This window comes from Dromiciops gliroides, chromosome 5, assembly GCF_019393635.1.
Source record: "Dromiciops gliroides isolate mDroGli1 chromosome 5, mDroGli1.pri, whole genome shotgun sequence".
In the NCBI taxonomy this organism is placed as follows: Eukaryota; Metazoa; Chordata; class Mammalia; order Microbiotheria; family Microbiotheriidae; genus Dromiciops; species Dromiciops gliroides.
This window is the reverse complement of record NC_057865.1, coordinates 110,656,476-110,678,784: the sequence shown is the minus strand read 5'-3', so window position 1 is coordinate 110,678,784 and position 22,309 is coordinate 110,656,476. Positions and strand designations below refer to the sequence as shown.

At 37.2% G+C, this 22,309-nt stretch overlaps 1 protein-coding gene across 1 annotated transcript in view; it reads right to left on the bottom strand.

The window, feature by feature from the left end:
• The window catches only part of CNOT4 (CCR4-NOT transcription complex subunit 4), a 183,177-nt gene that overhangs the window by 31,357 nt on the left and 129,511 nt on the right, over window positions 1-22,309 (bottom strand). The window contains 1 exon segment of the mRNA XM_043967561.1: window positions 226-283. Coding sequence (XP_043823496.1) covers window positions 226-283 — 58 coding nt within the window.

Here is a 22,309-nt window from a genome sequence, read left to right as displayed (position 1 = left end):
TTTAAAAAGACAGCATTGATTCATCAAGAAGAGCTTCAATTATATTTGCTATATTCTGTTTTTAGAAGTAAATATATAATAGATTAAAAAATTTTTTTTCAAAAATAGTTATGTTTTAGGGCTAAAGTAAAAATATTCAATTCTATGGAAAACTGATTCATGTAGATTATACCTCATTCCTCAATGTTGTCAGAAAAAGGAGATACTACTTGACTAAAATCTTACCTGTTGGGAATTGTCACCATTCCCTATACTGAGGGAATCTGAAGGTTTGTCAATGGGGCTGTAGGGAACACAAAGCAAAAAATTCAAGTAAACTCATGCCCCAACAAAATGCACAGAGAACAACCTATTATGTAATAACAATCAAATACTTACTCAACACCTACTATGTGCAAGACACTGTGCTAGGCTCTGAAGAACTCAAAAAGGATAAAATAGGGTGCTGGCTCTGACAGAGCTTACAATCTAAATAGAAAAATTCAAATTGCTCAAAGGAGACAATTCAACATACCTCCCTATATTATAGTGAAAATTCCTTCTGTGTAAAGTTCCATTAGATAGCCACCGAGGTACCTTTAAATTCTCAAAACCTGTGATTAAAAAATCTAAATTATGAAGGAAAGATTATACTGCTTAAAGCAGATGCTAGTCTGATTTGCTCATCTAAAGCAAAATCTACCAGGTGAGTTTTAATTGTATAGATAAAAGCATGCTGCATTATGGTGTCACAAAGCAGCAACTTCTCAGTTTTTAAAGATAATTAATAAAAATGGACTACATTAGGGGCAGCTAAGTGGCGTAGTGGATAGAGCACCGGCCCTGGAGTCAGGAGGACCTGAGTTCAAATCTGGCCTCAGACACTTGACACTTACTGCTGTGTGACCCTGAGCAAGTCACTTAACCCCAAATGCCTCACCAAAAAAAAAAAAAAAAAAAAAGACTGTATAAGTTGAAAAATTCACCTGATGAAATTAAATGCAAAAAAAGGTTTTAATATTCCAACCACAAGAACTCAGGATGTACAGAAATGAATGAAGAGCAAAATAACTGAAAGGGCTTTTGGTGTTCAGGGTTTGGTCAGAACAATTTAGAAAAATATTTTCAAAATTAGAGATTTAAAGTAATATTAATGTATGGATAAAAAAACAGAATTGGATAAAATAAAAGGATATCTATAGGGAAAGGAAAGTGAAAAATAAAACTGAGGAGCGCTTTGAGGAAAAAAGTCTTGCAAGAGTAGATATGCTCACAAACAAATCAATCACAATCAGCAGAATTATTTAATACTTGACCAAAAAAAAAAGGAAAAAGAAAATTAGTCCAATGAAACAGAATGAAGCCAAGAATAGACCAAACACACACAAAAGTCTTAGTGTTTGATAAGCCTATGGAAAATCAAAACTGAGGAAAGGATTCATTATTTAATAAATATTGGGGAAATTTGAGAAGTCAGAATATAATCTATATTCTTACCTCATACTAACTACAATAATTTTCTGCTAGATAATAGACATAAAAGTCAACTATAGGTAACGGTACAAATGATTTCAAGTATAAATGGGAGATAAGTTTTTACCTAATGGTCAAACTGAAGAAATATCAAAGAAGAAAGAAAATTCATCTACATTAAAATTTCTATACAACAGCAACAAGGAGTAACCAAGATAAGAATAAAGCAACAGTTTTAGTATTTGCAACAAGTAGAACAGATAACAACTAAACAGACAATATACAAGGATTGATACAAATGTTTGTGGGCAACATACTTCTTATAAAGGGATATGAACAATTTACAATAGAAGATAAACAAATTATAATCGCTCAATAAATCTTCATCCTCCCTAACAATCTAACTTAAAGTAAAACTTCTGAGATACATACAACAAACATTTTAAACAACTACTATGTACAGATTACTATGGAAGGATACAAAGTTTAAATAAGACATCAAAAAGCCTAAAATATAGCAGGGAAATAAAAGACTAATAGTTATAACATACAATGTTTTATAAAAATACATTAGAAATTTACAAAACCAATTGCTACATGAGATTTGTAGGTAATAACTTATTAAACTTGGGATGAGAAAGGTTTCACAGAGCAGTTGGCATTTGAGTTCAGTTTGAAAGGACAGATAGGAATTTAATAGTCTAAAAGGCAGGGTGAGCACTGCAAGCAAAGGAAACTTATCATGGCCATAAAGGTAGGAGAATGCTTTGTGGATTTGTGTGGGAAGGGGGGGGGGGGGGGGAGAGGCCCGCAAAAAAAATAATGAAATCAGGCAGAAGCAAAGAATGTGTGACAGAGAATATGAGATGAAGCCAGAAAAGTAAGTTGGTATCTGATGTGAAAGACTGTGAATGCCAATCAGAAGAATTTGAATTTTATTTGGGAATGAATTCAGATATTTGAAATATGTGATATAACATGGATGTATAAGATATTAGGATGATGTAAATGTAAAAACCATCAACAAGAACAAATAATCAAATATTCAAAAAAGGAAAAAATCATTAACTCTTAGCATTTAACATGGCAGAAATAAAAAAGAAACAAGTCAAAATGCTTTTTGTCTCTCCTTGGTCTGAAGTTCTATCATCACTAGGCTTCATTTTCTTTTCTTCTTATTTTAAATTTAGTCTATGTGTTAATCAACAATTAATAAGAATTTACTATGTGCCAAATACTGTGCAAAGCAATGGAGACACAAAGAAAGGCAAAAACAGAGTTTGTGGCCTCGAAGAGATCATATTCTAATGAAGGAAACAACACAGAAGCAAATTAGGTGTATATAAGATATAGATGGTGTAAATGGGAAGTAATCTCAGAGGAAAGATACTAGCAACGAGGGGTTGGGAAGAAGCAAACCAGGAAGAGTTTCCAACAAAAAGCAAGATTTTGAGTTGAGTCTTTAGAGTAGCCAGGAGATGGAAGGGGAGAAAAGTAAGGATTTCAGACATAGGGAACAGGCAGTGAGAGAAAAGGCTGGGTTGAGAGCTGCATTATCTTTTACGAGAGCTGTCAATGTCACTGGACTGTAAAATCTAAGAAGGAAAAGGTCAGATTGTGAATGATTTTAAAAGCCAAACCAAAAAAAAAAAAATCTTATATTTAACCCTCGAAGTTAATAGGGAGCCCCTGGAGTTTATTGGTCAGACCTGTGTCTTATAAAGATTGCTTTGGTGAATGAGTGGAAAATGGATGGACTGAAGTGGGGAAAGATTTGGGCTAAGGAGCCCAAGCAAAAGACTCCTGTAACAATCCAGGCATATGGGCTTGTACCATTGTGGAGGCTGTATGATTACAGAGAAGGGACATATATAAGAAATGTTGTGAAGGTAGAAAAGACAAGACTTAGCAACATACTGGATATGTGCAATGAGTAACAAAGAGGAGTCAAAAATAGCACCTATGTGTGAGCCTGGGTGATTGGGAGGATGGTGGTACCCTTTGAAAGGAATAGGGAAGTTGAGAAGAATGGAGGGTTTGGAGGAAAAAGATAATGAGTTGTGTTTTAGACATGTGGTTGTCCAAAAGGCAACTGGTGATGACAGATGAGGTTAAAGAGAGAGAAAGGTTGGACAAATAGATCTGAGAATCATCTGCATAAAAATAATTTAAGGCATGGAAGGTAATGAGATCACCAAGAGAGGATAGTACAGAGTTCTTTTGTGTCATGGATCCCTTATCTAAAGAAGCCTATGGATCTCTTTTCAAAATAATTTTTTTAAAAAGCATAAAGTAAAATACACAGGATTATAAAAGAAGTCAATTATATTGGAAGTCATTAAAAAAATGTTTTTAAATTCATGAACTCCCTGGAATCTATCCACAAACTCATAAGGGGTCCCAGACCTCAGATTTAGAACCTCTGGTATACAAGGAGAAAAGAAGAGGATCTAGGATAGACTCCTGGGGGACAAACCCAGTTAGTAGGCATTACATGAGGAAGAGCTAGCAAAAGGAACTGAGAAGTGGGTCAGACAAATGGGACCAGAACTAGAAGAGAGGAGAAAGAAATCCAGGAGAAGAGGGTGAATGACCCTCAGTATCAAAGGCTGAAGAAAAGATAAGAAGGGTCTGTATACAATACTGGTTCTGCTGATGTTGCTTCATATCACCTTCATCACATCAAGTGTGTAGGGAGGAATAATGTTAGATAAAACTTCTGAAAATGTCCTGTATACTTCATATTTGATATCATAGTATCATAATATTCATCCATATTAACATATCATAACTTATTAACTAGTCTCCAATTTGGGGACATACTGGTTATTTCTAATTATTTGGCTCTTACAAAGAGAAATGTTTTTTTGTTTTTATGACATATTTAGGATCAAGTTCTAGGAACAGAATCCCAGGAGCAAAGGTCAAGATTAGTTCTGTAATTTAAAATATATTGCAGGGCAGCTAGGTGGCACAGTGGATAGAGCACCAGCCCTGGAGTCAGGAGTACCTGAGTTCAAATCCGGCCTCAGACACTTAACACTTACTAGCTGTGTGACCCTGGGCAAGTCACTTAACCCCAATTGCCTCACTAAAAAAAAAAAAATAATAATAAAATAAAATAAAATATATTGCCATGCTGCACTCTAAAATGTTGGTGAGTCCCACCTCATGTTCATGGATCAGTTCCTTTTAGATTCTAGGTGACAAAACCTCATCTGCCATATTTGCTGGAACCATTTTCCCCTTTCATTATTTTATTCCTACATATATTACTTTATGCTGTGCAAAATCATTTTCTCTTTGTATTGATGCAGTTCTACTTCAATGCATCAAATAGTATGTAAGTTGCCCTTGGTTCTCAAAGACTAGAGTAGCTGTGGCAGGCTGTACCTTGCTGAAAAGGCTTCATGTATGGCCCAGCAAAAGACTGTGTTAAGAAATTACACAAAGGAAAAATGGAGAGGATACTGACAACCAATTGTATTGGTTGTCAACAATTTCATACCAAATATAATCCAATAAATATCAATTGTCATTAGGAGAGTAAAAGAACCCCCAAATCCGTCAATAAATAAGCATTTCTTGCAGAAATATGTTTAATGTTATTATATACATATATAAATAACCTATATCAGATTACCTTCTGTCTAGGGGAGGGGGGAAGGAGGGAGAAAAATCTGAAATCGGAAAGCTTGTATAAACAGAAGTTGAGAACTATCTTTACATGTAACAGAAAAAAAAAATAAATAAAATACAAAAAAAAAAGAATATTAGCTCCCCGAAAAATAAATGAATGAATGAATGAATGAATAAATAAATGAGCATTTCTTAAGCATTTACTTTATGCATGGTACTGTGAAAGGTGCTAGGAATACAAAAATGAAACTACTCCTACCTTTAAGGTATTTAAATTGTATCTTTTCTAAAAACCATCATAGCAAACACTCCAGTGGTTCCTTATTACCTCTGGGATCCAAAATCAACTCTTTTGTGTCACCTTTAAAACTCTTTATAACCTGGTTCCTTTTTATCTTTGACGTCTCCTTGCACTTGACTTCTGCACACCTGTTCTATGATCAAGCTAGGATGCTTAGGCCAACTTGCTCTTCCTTACCCAAGAAGTTCCACGTACCAACTCCATGCATCTATCCTGGCTGGCCTCCATGCCTGAAATCCTCTCCCTTTTCACAATCCCTGGCTCCCTCTGACTACTTCAAATATCTTCTGAAGGAGCCCTTTCCCGGTCCCCTCTCGAAAACAACTTTCCACTTACTTGGTATGCATATTTTCACAATCAAGGCCAGCAGAGCCATCAAATCTGGATTTCAAAACCACTGACCACCCCCACACCCTCATGATGTGGCGATGGCATTGAAAACTACAACAATGCAGAAAGCAGCCTTACTAGACCAAAGTGACAAAGTAGAGGCCTGGGCTGGAAATAGAAATCCTGAGAGTGAGGGACAGATTCTCAAGGTACCTAAAGAAAAAGAAGATACCAGGGTGTGTGTGTGTGTGTGTGTGTGTGTGTGTGTGTGTGTGTGTGTGTGTGTGTGTGTGTGTGTGTGTGTGTGTTGGGGGGGAGAGGGCGCCTCCTCAGACTTCACTGTCAAAAAAGGTGACAGAGAACACCAATAATTATGCCTACTTTCTCACCTATATAACAAATTTTTTTCTTTTTTTCTTTTTTGTTTGTTTTTTGTGGGGCAGTGGGGGTTAAGTGACTTGCCCAGGGTCACACAGCTAGTAAGTGCCAAGTGTCTGAGGCCAGATTTGAACTCAGGTACTCCTGAATCCAGGGCCGGTGCTTTATCCACTGTGCCACCTAGCTGCCCCCTATATAACAATTTTAATAAAACTAATCTACACCCATGCTAAGTGCATCTTTGATGATGGTAGAAGTGAATGGTTTTTGCTTGTGATATTCCATAGAAAATCATCTATTTATCATCACAGACTGTCTGAAATATTTAGACTATCAGATTCCAATATGCTTAATGTTTGTGGATTAGAGGGAAAGCCTCTGATCTGATAAAGCAGAAGCCATCTTAAAAGCTGCCATGCAAGGGGTGGCTAGGTGGCACAGTGGATAAAGCACTGGCCCTAGATTCAGGAGTACCTGAGTTCAAATCCGGCCTCAGACATTTTTTTTTTTGAAGTGAGGCAATTGGGGTTAAGTGACTTGCCCAGGGTCACACAGCTAGTAAGTGTTAAGTGTCTGAGGCCGGATTTGAACTCAGGTACTCCTGATTCCAGGGCTGGTGCTCTATCCACTGCACCACCTAGCTGCCCCGGCCTCAGACACTTGACACTTACTAGCTATGTGACCCTGGGCAAGTCACTTAACCCCCATTGCCCCGCCAAAAAAAAAAAAAAAAAGCAGCTGCCATGCAAAATGTTTCCCTAGAAGACAGCTCCCATGCAGACGTCAAAATTAAAGGATATTCCTTGAAAAACATAAAAGGGATAATCATTAACATCGAATGAAGCAGCAAACAAGATGTGTACGTAAAGGTGTCTGCATTGTAAAATGTGGCATTTGGAGTAGATGATCTTTAAGGTCTCTTCAGCTCTAGATCTATGATACTATGATCTAACAGAGAGGCCAAGTGGAAGAAGTCCCTCCTGTGAGGTCTTTTTGCTTGGAGATGATACTGTGATAATTGCATCAAGCCTCAGAACACTGGAGAGGCTCTTAAAGGGTATCCATTATCATTCCAAAATGTTCAACCTACTACAAGGGAGAAAAAAAAATGGACAAGGAATGTCTATCGTCAAAACTGTGCTAATAAGTTGACAGAATGGACAACCCATGGAGCTCATCTATCAGAGTATGTATCTTAGACAAACAGCAAGTAGATAATTAGTTAGATTCATAATTGAATAGGGGGAGGACAGTGAGTTATCTTTGGGAAACTGCACATTTCTTTTAAAGGCTCTACATTTTTCCATAAAACAAAGGTTAATCCTTTTATTATCAATATTCCTCCAGTGCTGTTTATAGCCCCAAGTCATAAGACGCCAGGGTAACACATGTACAGTACTTGTGTCCTCTTGGAATCCTCACAATCAGTAACTTTTAATTAAGCACCTACTGTTTGTTATAAGCATTGTAGATATAAGTACAAAGAATGAAAGCGGCCTCATTCCCAGTGAGTTAGAGTGGGAGATAGAAGTACATATAAAATATACACAGTTAAAAAATACATATAAATATTCACACTATTTTGTGTACACATACACCCCAAGCAGCCATATACAAGGTAGTTGGGAGGGAAGCCATTAGCAGTTGAGTTGGGAAAGGCTTCACGCAAGAGATGGTGCCTGAGTTGCATGTTAAAAAAGAGACCATGAGGCAGAGAGAGGGAAGAAGTACATTCCAGGTATGAAAAAAAGTAAAAGGCATGGAGATGGAAATGAAATGTCATGAATAACAGAGAGACAGCCAGTTTAGGTAGATCTCAGTGTACATGATGGAGTATTGGGACCAGGTTGTGTAAGCCTTTAAAAGCTAGACAGAACATTTTCATACTGACATTGAATGGGCTGTGAAGCCTTTGACAGAAACAGGGAAGTTAGAAGACCGGAGGATTTAGGTAAAAAGATACTAAGTTTGGTTTTAGGGTGTGTCAAGTTAGAGGTATCTCAAAAACATCCAGCATATTATCTAAGCAGCAAGGAGTAACAGAATAACTCTGGGGAGAGGTGGGATGGATTTATACATCTCAGGAGTCATTTGCATACATATGACAGTTAAGCCCATGGAAGTTCATGAGGTTACCAAAAGCAAGAAGAGTATAGAGCAAGAGTTCTTAATTTTTGTGTGTCATAAACCCTTTTAACAAGTCTGGTGAAATCTATGAACCTCCTCTCAGTGTGTTTTTTTTAATGCATAAAAGAAAAGGTAGCATTACAAAAGGAAACCGATTATACAAAATATATATTTATATTATATGAATTATGTAATTATACAATTCCTGTTATCTAAATATTACAAGTTTCACGTTCACAGGCACCCCCCACCCTGAAATTTATCAAAGATCCAGAACAGAAGCTTGGGGAACACCCACAGGTAGTGGGCATGATACTTTCAGTCACAGAATCTCTGTAGTCTTTTATTTACCAAATAAGCTGCTCTTGTTCAGTACTCATCCTCCAGTTATCTGCTGCATTTTGAAACTACTGACCCACCCTCTCCTTCTGGTACTCTTTCTTTTCATGACACTGCTTTCTCCCGGTTCGTCTCCTACATGTCGGACCATATTCCTTAGTTTCCTTTGCTGATTCATCAACTACATCATGCCCTATTACTGATGAGGGTACTACTATCCTTTCAGTTACCCATTGTCACTCATGTCGTCTCAAGCTCTAGTGGCTCCCTATTACTTTTATAACAAATACAAACATTTAAAGTTCTTAACCACCTGGCCCCTTCTTTCCTTTCCAGTCTCCTTACACATCATTCCCCTCCACAAATTCCAAGGGCATCCTTGATGTTCTCCTCCCTTTGAGCTGGCTCTCCTGAAAACCTGAAGTGTTCTCTCCCTCTTAGAATCACTGAGTTCAGTCAAGACTAAACACAAAGGCTACAAAGAAGCCTTTCCTGCCCCTCCTCCTAGCTTCTAAGGTCCTCTGTCTTCAAAGATAGCTTGTATTTGATTTTTGTATGACAAATGAAAGAAAGGAAAGGAAGAAACAAAGAATCTCCCTCGTTAAAATGAACTTTCTAAAGATATGGACTGTTTATGCCCAACAATTAGTATAGTGCCCATAACACAAGTAGGTGCTTAATAAATGTGTACTGAGCAACTAATCGGATTGATCATATGGTAATAATGGAATATAGAGGCAGTGTAACAATGGAAGAAAGTGGTGACTTTCAAGATGAGAAAATCCCACTTTTGTTATGAAAATTAAATGTTTGATATAAGTATAATTTATTATTAATAGTGTTTCAAACTAAAAATCTTTCTAACCAAAATATGTCTTGTCTTAAATATATAAATAATGATGTACTTTAACTTTTACTGCGCCCCCCCCCTTTTTTTTTAAAAGCAACCCTAGGAGAATAGCTAGACCTCAGTTTCTCCTACTTGGAAGCTTTGGGGGTTTGGGGTTGTTTTTTGTTTTTCTTTTTTTTCCTCTGAAGAATCCCCCAAACCTTTAGTGACTTACCTAATACAATGCTCTTAGGGGCCTTATTGGGGTGGGGGTGGGGGGGAGGGAGGAAGGTGGAGGAGAGAAGAATTCTTTCCTGAATGTTTAAAATCGTTATTATGGTGACTAGGATGCTTATTTGATACTTGAAGATTTCCTCAAAATACAGTTTTTTCTTTAAACTTTTCAGTCTGCTTCCCAAAAATTCACCTCTTGCCTCCATAAAACACACTGAATTTTGCTAGGGAGGTAATTCTGTGCTCAGAGCCAGCTTAAAACATTTTAGTTTCTCTGATCACTCCTTGTCCTGCTTGAAAAGTGGGATCCTGGAGATTGTTCCTTGGTAAATACAGTCCATACTTCAAATGGGAACTTACACTATTTGGTGACATTTAGCTATTAGGTTCCTCCTCTTCCTGTGAAACCTTTCCATTTATACTTAACCAGTTCTTGACAATTCTAGAAATACATCTTTGATGATATCCTGGATTTTGGCTGTCAAATTCTTTTGACTTGTTTCCTTGTTTCTAAATTTTCTGAAATGTCCGTCACTCCGATGTAACTATATTATGATTTATCCCCTCATACCCACCCCAGGTCTGTCACGTGAACCTGAATGTAACTGGGAAAATGGCAGAGGAGGTGGGGGGAGGAGGGGTTAGCTTGTATTTCCCATTTTCTACAATAGCAAATTTGCTACTGGTCAAGTCTATGAATTAATGTCATGTTATCTATTGTTATCTCCAGGTTACTAATCTTCTTCACTATTTCTCATTTAATACCTTTTAATTCTACCTTCATCTCTTCCTATGATTAAAAAAAAAACTGTTCAAATTATTCTTGTTTGGTCATTTGACTTGCTTATTAGTCAAAAATTTAAACTTTAGGGGGCAGCTAGGTGGCGCAGTAGATAGAGCACCAGCCCTGGATTCAGGAGGACCTGAGTTCAAATCCAGGCTCAGACACTTACTTAAACACTTACTAGCTGTGTGACCCTAGGCAAGTCACTTAACCCCAATTGCCTCATACCAAAAAAAAAAAGAAAAGAAAAAAAAAAAGAAACTTTATTTGAATGTGTTACTTATCCATTTGCAGAACGGTCTTGAGATATCTTCCAAGTTCCTTCAGTTTCCCCACACCCCAACCCACACCCCACATATGTCTGATGCTTTGGGCACTTTAACTGATTCAGTTCTGCAGTTTCATATTTTAAAAAATGTTTATTCTGGCACTTTGTACTGTTCATTTATTATTTTGGTTAATGTATTGTGTTAATTTTCTTCTAAAATTATGTTTGTGTGAATAACAATGGTTTGTGTGAAGAGTCTGCTTTTGATCCTCTCACACTGCCATCTTGGATACATTCCATAAGAAAAAACAATCTGGCAATAGTATGAAAGACCATTTAGAATGAAGAAGATTGAGAAATATGAAGCCTGATTAGGAGACTATCTCAATAATCCAGATGGGTGGTACCAAAGGTCTATGCTAAGATATACCTCATAACCACCAACTTAGCAAAAAACAAAGCAAAATAACAAAATAACACTGCAGACAGTTTAACTAAGGCAAGTTTTTTTTAAAGCCTCCCAGAGCATCAGTATCCTCATCTTTAAAGTAAGAGGATTAGAACTAGATATTATCTAAATTTTTTTCTAATTTAAAACTTCTTTATATCAAATTGGTCATGAAGAAATAGGCCTATTCGTACATTTCTGATAGGACTGGGAATTAATAACAACTTTCTTTTAAATAATCTGGCAGCATACTATATTCATGAAAATAATCATACTCACTGACCCAATAATCTCAATACTGGGGATATATTCTAACAATATTACAGGTAACACTATAAATATCTTTGAATGTATAAAGTTTGGTTTTTTAAAATAATTTGGAAAAGCTGGAAAATACACAATGACAAACATTTGAGGAAAGACTAAATAAACTGGCATAGCAATGTAATGCAAAAGAATAGCACAAAGTCTTCAATTCAAGGACTGGTAATTTCTTTGATTACCTCCTTTATTGACAGAGCTTTTAATTCCTCTATATCTGGATAAAGGTCTTTAAAAGTTGTGGCCAAAACAATTCAACATTCACTAATTAAGACAATGATGAATTTCTGATTTTAACTTAGGTGGTACTTGAACTATAGACAAAGTTTATTGTTGATACCATACTTCCTAAATATCAGGGAGAACATGATAAATTAAGTGTCCTACTTATACAATTTTTGAGAAGCAAAGGTAACAATCTCTACTCCATTAAAAAGAAATTGGGGGGCAGCTAGGTGGCGCATTGGATAAAGCACCAGCCCTGGATTCAGGAGTTCAAATCCAGCCTCAGACACTTGACACTTACTAGCTGTGTGACCCTGGGCAAGTCACTTAACCCCCATTGCCCAGCAAAACAAACAAACAAACAAACAAAAACAAAAAGAAATTGGAAGAGAATTTTATAAGAGCAATGCAATTAAGCTCAGTGGCCTATAGAGAACTGAGCCTGGAGACAGGAAGACCTAACAAAAGACACTTACTAGCTGTGTGACACTGGGCAAATCACTTAACCTGTTTGCCCTTAATCCACTGGAGAAAGAATTGGCAAACCATTCCAATATCCTTGCCAAAAAGAACTACTGACAACATTGGCATGATTTGTTCCACATGGTGACAAAGAGTCAAACACAACTAAACAACAAAATGGAATTAAACATAGTGTAAACAAATGTCTTTCTACATTTTTCAGTACCTTATAAGTGGCCCAGAATTCAAATTTTTTATGAGTTCCGTGAACACTTGTTTTCCCACTGAGTTCTCTTGATACATACATACACATACATACACACAGTTACATATGTGTATGTATGGTCTAGTTTAACACTAACTCTATAACTTATCTTCTTAGTTGTCATTGTTATATACTGATAAAGGATAGTAAAGCCACCCACTATTATTGGGTTTTTTAAAAATTTAATTATTTCATGGCTATTAAATTTTCCTTTGTGAATTTTACTGCATAATTGTTTGGCACACATTATATATGATATATACATATATTATGTGATATAATGTGTGCATATATATATAAGACTGATATACCTTCATTCTGACTAGAATCTTTTAGGATAACAGAGCATTCTTATTTAATGCTTTTATAATTTCTGGTATGAATTCAACTTGTACTATTACTACAATTCCTGATTCTGGGGATTTGGCAGTAGTATGCTGAATTTTAAAGAAATCTTTTATTTTTAATCATTTTGATCCTTCCGAATTAAGATTAGCTTGCTGTTAAAAGGCACATTGTTGAGTTCTGTTTTGAAATTCATCTATGAATGCATTCCATTGGCCCATTCATGTTTTATAATTATTAGTTTGCCTTTTTTCAATAAGTATAATGAATGAACAAAATTGTACAGTTTTAGGGAATATGGAAAAGCTTACAAAAATAATACAATGTGAAGGAAAAATCATAGTGATGAGTATACAAAAGAAAAAAATTTTAAGTATTGGGATGAAGGAACAGAAAATGGAAGGGAATTAAGAATTAGTAAGAAGTCATACGAATGTTGAAAAGCTAAGTTTAATTAGTTATGAGAGTAAGTTTTTTAATTGTTTAACTTCACAGTAAACTACTAATTAAAAGAAATTAGAGAAATCAGATACAACAAAGAGCAAATGAATAAAACACATATTAAAGGTGTTTCCAAATTCTTAGCACAATTTTAAGTTTTAATAACTGGAAAAGTATAAATGCTACAAACAGTAAAAAATTTGAAAGATTATTTAAAATTTAAACTATTGATGCTTCTTATTAAAATTCAATCAGCTGAAGCACCACTGTCATCTGGAACTAAGCTCACAGTCTGGTGAGAGGGCTGAGCCCTGGGCAGCGGGGAAACTACAGAGGTCTATGCTGGTACTGAGGCAGAACTTAGGTTTTTCACCCCTGCTGGGAACCAGGAGGTAGGCTTGAGTAGCAGTGGCCCAGGTCGGGGAGGGACTGACAACCACAACACACAAAGCTGATTGAATAGCAAGTTGGTCTGGGGTCATCTATGGACCAGAGAACATGCCAGGCAAGTGAAGAACCTGATCCTCCTTAAATCATACCACCTGGGACTTCTGAAGCTTGGGATACTGCAGCCTGTTAACAGTGCCCTACTTTAAGGAGCAAAAAGGCAAGTAAAAGAAAGGCAAGATGAGCAGACAGAGAGAGATGAGGACCATAGAAAGTTTCTTTAGTGACAAGGAAGCTCAAGGTGCACTCTCAGGGGAAGACGTCAATGTCAGGGCCCCTATATTTAAAGCTTCCAAGAAAAATACGAATTGGTCTCAGGCCATGGAGGTACTCAAAAAGAATTTTGAAGATAAAGTTAGAGAGGTAGAGGAAAAAATGGAAAGAGAAATGAGGGTGATGCAGGAAAGACATGAGAAAAAAATCAACAGCTTGAAAAGACAAATTGGCCAAATGGAAAAGCTCTCTGATGAAAATAATTGCCTAAGAATTAGGATTGAACAAATGGAAGCCAGTGACTTTATGAGAAACCAAGACACAATAAAGCAAATCCAAATGAATAAAAAAATAGAGGGCAATGTGAAATATCTTCTGGGAAAAACTGCTGACCTGGAAAATAGGTCCAGGAGAGATCATTTGAAAATTATTGGTCTATCTGAAAACCATGATCAAGGAAAGAGCTTAGACATCATCTTCCAAGATATTCTCAGGGAAAATTGCCCTGAAATTTTAGAAGCAGAAGCTAAAATAGACATTGAAAGAATCCACCTATCACCTCCAGAAAGAGATCCTAAAAGGAAAACTAGGAATATTACAGCCAAACTCCAGAGCTCTCAGGTCAAGGAGAAAATCTTGCAAGCTGCCAAAAAGAAAGAATTCAAGTACTGAGGAGCCCCAGTCAGGATGGGACAAGATCTAGCAGCTTCTACATTAAAGGACTGGAGGGCATGGAATATGATATTCCAGAGGGCAAAGGAATTGGGATTAAAACCAAGAATCACCTACCCAGCAAAACTGCGTATAATCTTTCAGAGGAAAAAATGGGACTTTAATGAAAAAGAAGACTTTCAGGTATTCGTGATGAAAAGACCAAAACTGAATGGCAAATTTGACTTTCAAACACAAGACCGTAGAGAACCATAAAAAACTGGAGTTGTGGGACATGCCTAGGGTCATGCAGTGGGTGACAGTCTTGTGTCTGAGGACGGGTTTTAGCTGGGATTCCCCTGGGTCCAGGGTGGATGCTTTGTCCACTGTGTCACCTAGCTGCCCCATGATGACATCTTCAGGGTTAAAGTGAAGGGTGAGGGGAATGCACTAGGGGAAGGGGAAGGGCAGAGGTGAAATCCTACATGAAAAAAACAGGAAAAGGCTTATGGAGTGGGGGAAGGGATCGGGGAGGAGCAGGGCAGTAAATGAATTTTACACGCCAGAAAAGGCTCAAAGACCTTAAACTCATCAGAGTTGCCTCAAGGAGGGACTCACACACACACACACACACACACACAACTGGGTGGAGTAATCTATTTAATATGGGCAGTAAATGAGTTTAACACTCAGCAGAATTGGCTCAAAGACCTCAATCTCATTAGAATTGGCTCAAAGAGGGAATAACATACACACTCAATTGGGTGGAGTAATTTCTCTAATACTGCAGGAAAAAAGGAGGGGAAGGGGATAAAGAGAGAGGGGCAAAACAAGGAAGGGAAGATTGGGGGAGGGGACAGACAGAAGCAAATCCTTTTTGGAGAGGATGAAAGAAGATGGATAATAGAATAAAGATCATGGGGTAGGGAATAGGATGGAAGGGAAACAGTTAACAATAGTAATCATGAAAAAGAGAAAAGGGGGAAAAATTGTACAAAAAATATTTATAGCAACTCTTTGTGGTGGCTAAGAATTGAGAATTAAGGGAATGCCCATCAATTGAGGAAGAAGCTGTGCTATATGACTGTGGTGGAATGGTCTTGTGCTATATTATAGGAAATGACAAACAGGATGATCCCAGAAAAAACCTGGAAAGACTCATGAACTGATGTACAGTGAAGTGAGCAGAGCTGGGAGGACATTGTGCATAGTGATAGCAGTATTGTCAATGAGCAATTGTGAATGACTTAACTACTCTCAGCAATGCAATGATCCAAGACAATCCCAAGGGACTAATGAGGAAGCTTACTATCCACCCCCTTAGAAAGAAGTGATAAAAAGAGCACTTGTGGATTGTACATATATAACCTGGTTGCGGTCTTGTGAAAGGGGGAGGAAAGGGAGGGAGGAAGGGAGAAAAATTTGGAACTCTAAATCTTATAAAAATGAATGTTGAAAACTACCCTTACATATAACTGGAAAAAAAAAATGTTTGTTAAAAAAAAAAAATTTAAGGGGCAACTAGGTGGCGCAGTAAATAGAGCACCGGCCCTGGATTCAGGAGGGCCTAAGTTCAAATCAGGTCCCATACACTTAACACTACTAGCTGTTTGACCCTGGGCAAGTCACTTAACCCCAATTGCCTCACCCCCCCCCCAAATTAAAGCCACCACTTTTTGCTATGTACAATGCTCTAGTCAATTTTTGAACTTTGAAAACATTTTCATCAGCTCCGTTCTGTAACTCTAAGGATAGCATTTGTAATATTAATCTTTTTGTTTGTTTTTTGTGAGGCAATTGGGGTTAAGTGACTTGCCCTGGGTCACACAGCTAGTAAGTGTCAAGTGTCTGAGGCCGGATTTGAACTCAGGTCCTCCTGACTCCAGGACCAGTGCTCTATCCACTGCACCACCTAGCTGCCCCTGTAATATTAATCTTAAGATCCTTCAATAATGAGGTCCTGATGCACACACAAGAGTTTGACATATATCACAAAGTCTAATGAAGACAGATCAAGAGACCAGGTAATCCTCTACTGATCCACTGGTCTTAGCAAATGTCATACACACAATAATAACAGGATCCCCTGTCTGGTTAAAATTAAAATTATGAATGTATTCAAAATTCACCCCACTACATAAGTATGGGAAATTTAAGTAAACCTTCAAATGATGTTTTTTGTTTATTTGTATCATTCATGCCTTTAAAGTTATTAAAGATTAAAACTGAATTAAGACTTTTGGGACAGGGTATATACTGTGGAGTCTAAAAACATTACCTTGGGTATGTTCCCACAGTACTTTAGTAGAGAAGATGAAATCTGAGCATATGGGAACAATATGTTTGACAGCAAAGCAAGCAGAAATCCTCTTTTTAAAGTAAGTCTATTGGGGAGAAAACAAAATCCCTGCAAAAGTCTCCCAATGCTAAGAATGTGAGGTTCTGCTTAGAATAACAAAAGGTACCCATTAATATGGTGTCTGGCACAAAGCAGGTGCTTAATAAATGTTTACTGACTGAATGACTGATAATTAGTCAACACTGGGTCTACTAATCATGTACTAGGATAAATAAGAATTCTTGTTTCTAAAAGCTATACTCTATTCCCTGAAATGAGAATTGTCATAATATAATGAAAGTAACTGTTCAAACTGAGTGAACATTTTATCCTTTAGCCTACTTACAGGATCATAGTTCATAAATTTAAGAGCTGGAAGGAGCAGTAGACATCTTTTAAGGCAACGAATGGTGTCAAACTGAAATAGAAGTGGGGGCCACTAAATAATATATAATGATCCCTATAGCTGTATATTGACTTAAAAAATTAACATAATCTTTGTTCTTAAATACTTCACAACTGTATTTTATTCTGGTTGAGATGAAGCTACCTGGGTATTTGGCACCTCAGATCTAAGTTACTAGATCTCAACCAGAGGTCTCTCTCAGAATTTCAGTTTCCATCCTTGGGCAGTGCTGCCAAGATTAATGAGAGCTCACCATATCTAGTTGGCCTTAATTACTTGAACATCATTCTGCCTTCCATGTATCCCCTTTCCCTTTTCACCTCTTACTCCGGGAATAGAAACCAAATCATCATAATCATTGCCTCTGGAACAGGCATATCAATTACTTTGGGACTTACTGGCCATCCCTGGACTTACTTAGAACAACACACCCTTCCCCAGTCACCATTCTCCTATATGTGTTGCCTCCCTTCCTAGGATGTGAGCTCCTTGGGGAAGAAACTATCTCCTGTATTTATATCCCCAGTACTTATTACACATTACTTACACAATACGTTTTTTTCTTTCATTCATTCATCTATTCTAATCCTTGTCATTTTACAGATGAAGGCACTGAGGTCCACAATGATTAAGTAATTTGCCCAAGATCTTACAGGGAATAAATGGCAGAAAAGGAATTCAAACTCAGGGCTGATGACTGCAAGTTCAGTACCTCAAGTTCCACATCCTTTTTGGTGCACCGTGTTTACTAAATAGTGATAATGCCTGCTGGTACCAGAGAATAGAGGCGGTCTCTTCTATTATAACCCATAGTCACACATGCTTTTAAGTGTCAAAAATGGTCAGGATCCAAAATCATGAATATCTAATCCTACGTTACCACTCTTATCAGCCTGTACTTACTGCAAGTCTACTACATGCAAGACATCATGGAGGATAAAAGAAAGTGTAGGGGCAGTTAGGTGGCTCAGTGGATAGAGCACTGGCCCTGGAGTCAGGAGGACCTGAGTTCGAATCTGGCCTCAGACACTTGACACTTACTAGCCGTGTGACCCTGGGCAAGTCACTTAATCCCAATTGCCTCACCAAAAACAAAAACAAAAACAAAAAAAAACACAAAAAGGAAAGTGTAAGACGAAGTCTGTCTTACAATGTAGTTGGAAAGGGGCAGCTAGGTGGCACAGTGGATAGAGCACCAGCCCTGGATTCGGGAGGACCCGAGTTCAAATCTGGCCTCAGACACTTACTAGCTGTATTACCCTGGGCAAGTCACTTAACCCCAACTGCCTCACCAAAAATAAAAAAAAGAAAAGAAAAAGAGAAACAATGTAGTTGGAAAGGCTATAAAAAAGTGTTCCTCTAAATGGCAAAAACAAAATGTATTAAAGTTCAAAGGGGTAAGGAGATCACTTCTAGCTGGGGCGGTTAGAGAAGCCTCCAGAAAAGAGGCAGGATAAGAAATGAATCTTGAAGAAAAGACAGGATTTAGTTAGGCAGGGAGGAAGAGTGACATTACTGCAAAGGGACAAGGTAGTTCAGTACCTGGCAGGGTGTGAGATGGTGCAACGAAACAGCATGAAAAAATGGGGCAGAGGCAGGAAGGGTATCTGAGTTGAGCTAGAACCAAGAGCTGTTGCTAAGGAACTATGCAGAATACAGTAGACTGAAGCCATACTGTCAAAGTTACAAGGACAGGAAATTTGGACTTCAAATTCTAGGGTATATGGTACTAATCAAAGTTTTTTGAACAAGGAAGCAAAAGTAGAAATGCCACTATGGAAAGACTAACCCAAGAAGAATTACAGCAGGATAGAAATGGAAAAGTAAGTTTCCTTACTGGGAAGCTTGTATATGTAAATGATATGGGGCATGACACTAATTATGGAAAGGAATACTGGCAAGAGATATAGAAAAAATTTCAGTGTCATAAGTTGACTTTTCTATACCAGTCATCACTTAAGAGCTTCAAGTTATGATTATGTGAATATATATAAAATCCATTAAAATCACAACATAAACAAATTCTAGAATTTGGGGCTATATTGGCTATAAACTCCTATAATTCAGTAAATATATAATTAGGAAAACTCATAATTCTGGTCCTATCACTTATCTATAGGGTAATGAGTGTGACTTTTGTTATGAGTAGAGACTTTTCTTAGAAACAACTCATATCACTGATCAGCAGCAGTATGCTTTGATAATTTTTATTTGACAGAGCTGAATAAAATATCTAAGTCACTAGCTTCATGCTGTGGGAAAATCAGGATTGTTACAAAACATGGGAAAGAGTATTACATAGTTCCACTTTTTCTCAGTGGAGTAACTAGTTTAAGCTTTGATAATTGGCCAACAAGAAGAATTATGAATGAAGATTATGAGTAATAAAAACAAATTATTGACTCTTTTTGTACATAAACTGCAAAATGTCAACGAATGGCCTTTAAAATGTTTTGTCTGTAAATATAGGAATTCGAGAACAGGTCTAAGTTTGTTGGAGAAATCATGGTGCTCTAATTTCATGAGACCAGATAATAGGATCAGTTCCACCGAGCTTAAAAATTCAAGAGAAAACCATAGAGCTTTTCCACATCAACTTCCTTTTTCACATCTTAGAAAAGTATTTGTATTTTGAGGGGGTGAATTAAATATGAAATTTATTTTGTGTAATTCTCAGTACAAAAGATGCTTAATGATTACTGATCATACTACCACAACAGCAGCAGAAAGTGGTAGTGCAGAAGATCCACTTGCTAATAGGAAAAAGGCAAAGGGAAACTATAAAATCACACAGAACTAATTTTGTTCCTTTAAATAAGTATAGAGAAAAATATCATCTATCTATAGTATATAACAAATTAATCAAGACTGATCTAAAGTAGGAAAAAAGCATTTACACTTTTGAAAGAAATAGAAAGGTCTGTTGTTGTTCAGTAGTTTCAGTTGTGTCCTATGAAACCATTTTGGGTTTTCTTGGCAAAGATATTGGAGTGGTTTGCCATTCCTTCTCTAGCTCATTTTACAGGTGAGGAACTGAGGCAAACAGGGTTAAGTGATTTGCCCAGGGTCACACAGCTAGTAAAGTGTCTGAGGCCACATTTGAATTCAGGTCTTCTTGACTCCCGGCCCGGCACTCTTATCCACTGCATCACTTAGCTGCCCTTAGAAAGGTCTGTAGGACCACCTAAAATTATTGAGAGGCAAAGAAGAGATATTAAGAACATCCTTCTATCCAAGATACGGGTTGGCATTAGGACACAAAAAGGAAGAATAGCTCCACTCAGGTAGCTGAAAAGCACTGAAAATGCTAAGATCAATAGGAATTTTGATTCTATGGTATAAATGCATCTAAAGCAGGGAAACAATCTGGAATGGAGCAGTTTTTGCTTCAGAACATGTTACGAGATAAAATATGTAAATGAAAAAAATTATTATTTACATTTTATGATTTTAAATAAAAGAAAAAAAAAGTGAGTCATATCACCACTTCACATTTATAGTTTTTTAAGGTTTACAAAACTCATTTCCCCCCACAACCACCCAAGAAGGAAAGTAATTAAGGATGTCACGGGAGTCCAAAGTGCCTAACAAAGTGAGCCACTGCACTGAAAGATGAAAAATCAACTTGTACTTTGGCTTATATGTTGAATTTTTTTTCCTATTCATCAATATGGTTAAAAACTTTCCATTCATTAATATGTTAAAAACTTTCATTTTTTTTTTTACCACAGTGTCTTAGCTCATATGGAGTCTACTGTTTCTTCCTTTTAATTCTTCCCATAAACCCTGCTACTAAGCTATGAGGGAATACTAGAAATGTTCTTTGACCCATTTCCCCTAAGGTCTTATTCGTAGCATAGGGTTCTTAATCACTGCAATCAAAAACCTTGTCTCACTTCCCAGCTGTTTTAACTCAATAAATCTTCAGGCAAAACTATAACTAACCCTTCCTGAATACTTTCCTTTCCATTCCCTACCCTGTGCTACAAAATGAGACCAGGGCAGTCACAGTATTCCTGACAGCTATTCAAAATCAGGAGAACCCATAAGTGTTTAACTATACTAGACTTCAACAACAGTTAGTACTATTAGATGCTACCACAGCTGTATGACAAAAATTCACTTTCATATATACAATTTGCAAAGAGTTTATTTCCCTGATAAGAGTCCTGAGAGGTTGAGACTGAGCTCAGGAATTTTTTTAAAATACATTTTTATTGCTATCTTTAATTTTTATATTGCCTACATTTCAATCAGTCCATTAGCAGGCATTTATGGAGAGTTTAATATGTATTAGAGGGGCGGCTAGGTGGCGCAGTGGATAAAGCACCGGCCCTGGATTCAGGAGTACCTGAGTTCAAATCCAGCCTCAGACACTTGACACTTACTAGCTGTATGACCCTGGGCAAGTCACTTAACCCCCATTGCCCTGCAAAAAAAAAACAACAAACAAAACAAAAACCCAATATGTATTAGAAACTATGCTAAATGCTGGGGATACAAAAGAAAAGCAAAAACAAATCCAGTCCCTTCCCTCAAGCTTACATTCTGATGGGGAAATAACACACTTCAATCAAAAAAACACAAAATTAATAAAAAGTAGATGGAAGGTAACCTAAGAGTTGGAGAACAGCCAGTACAGCAAAGGCATGGAACATCCAATAGGCCCAAAGAGCCAGATCCTAGATCACAAAGCTAGAGGTCGGTGGAATATAAGAAGACTGAAATGGCAGGAGGAGGCCAGGTTTGGAAGAGCATTAAATGTCAATCATTGAAGGCCATAGGAGTGTCAGTGAAGTAAGAGTGGAGAAAGAGGTAATGGCAGATATCGCCAGGCCTGGGCTTTAGGAAAACTGTTTTGGCAGTTAAGTGGAAGAGACTGGAGAAGAAAGATGCTTTAGGGAGAGAGATCAATGAGAAAATTATTGCAATAGTTCAGATGAGAGGTGATGGGGAACACAAACTAGGGTGTTGGTTGTAAGTAAAGAGGACGACATATCTGAAGAGATGTTATATAGAAAGAAAGTAAGGAGGGGGAGCAGCTAGGTGGCACAGTGGATAAAGCA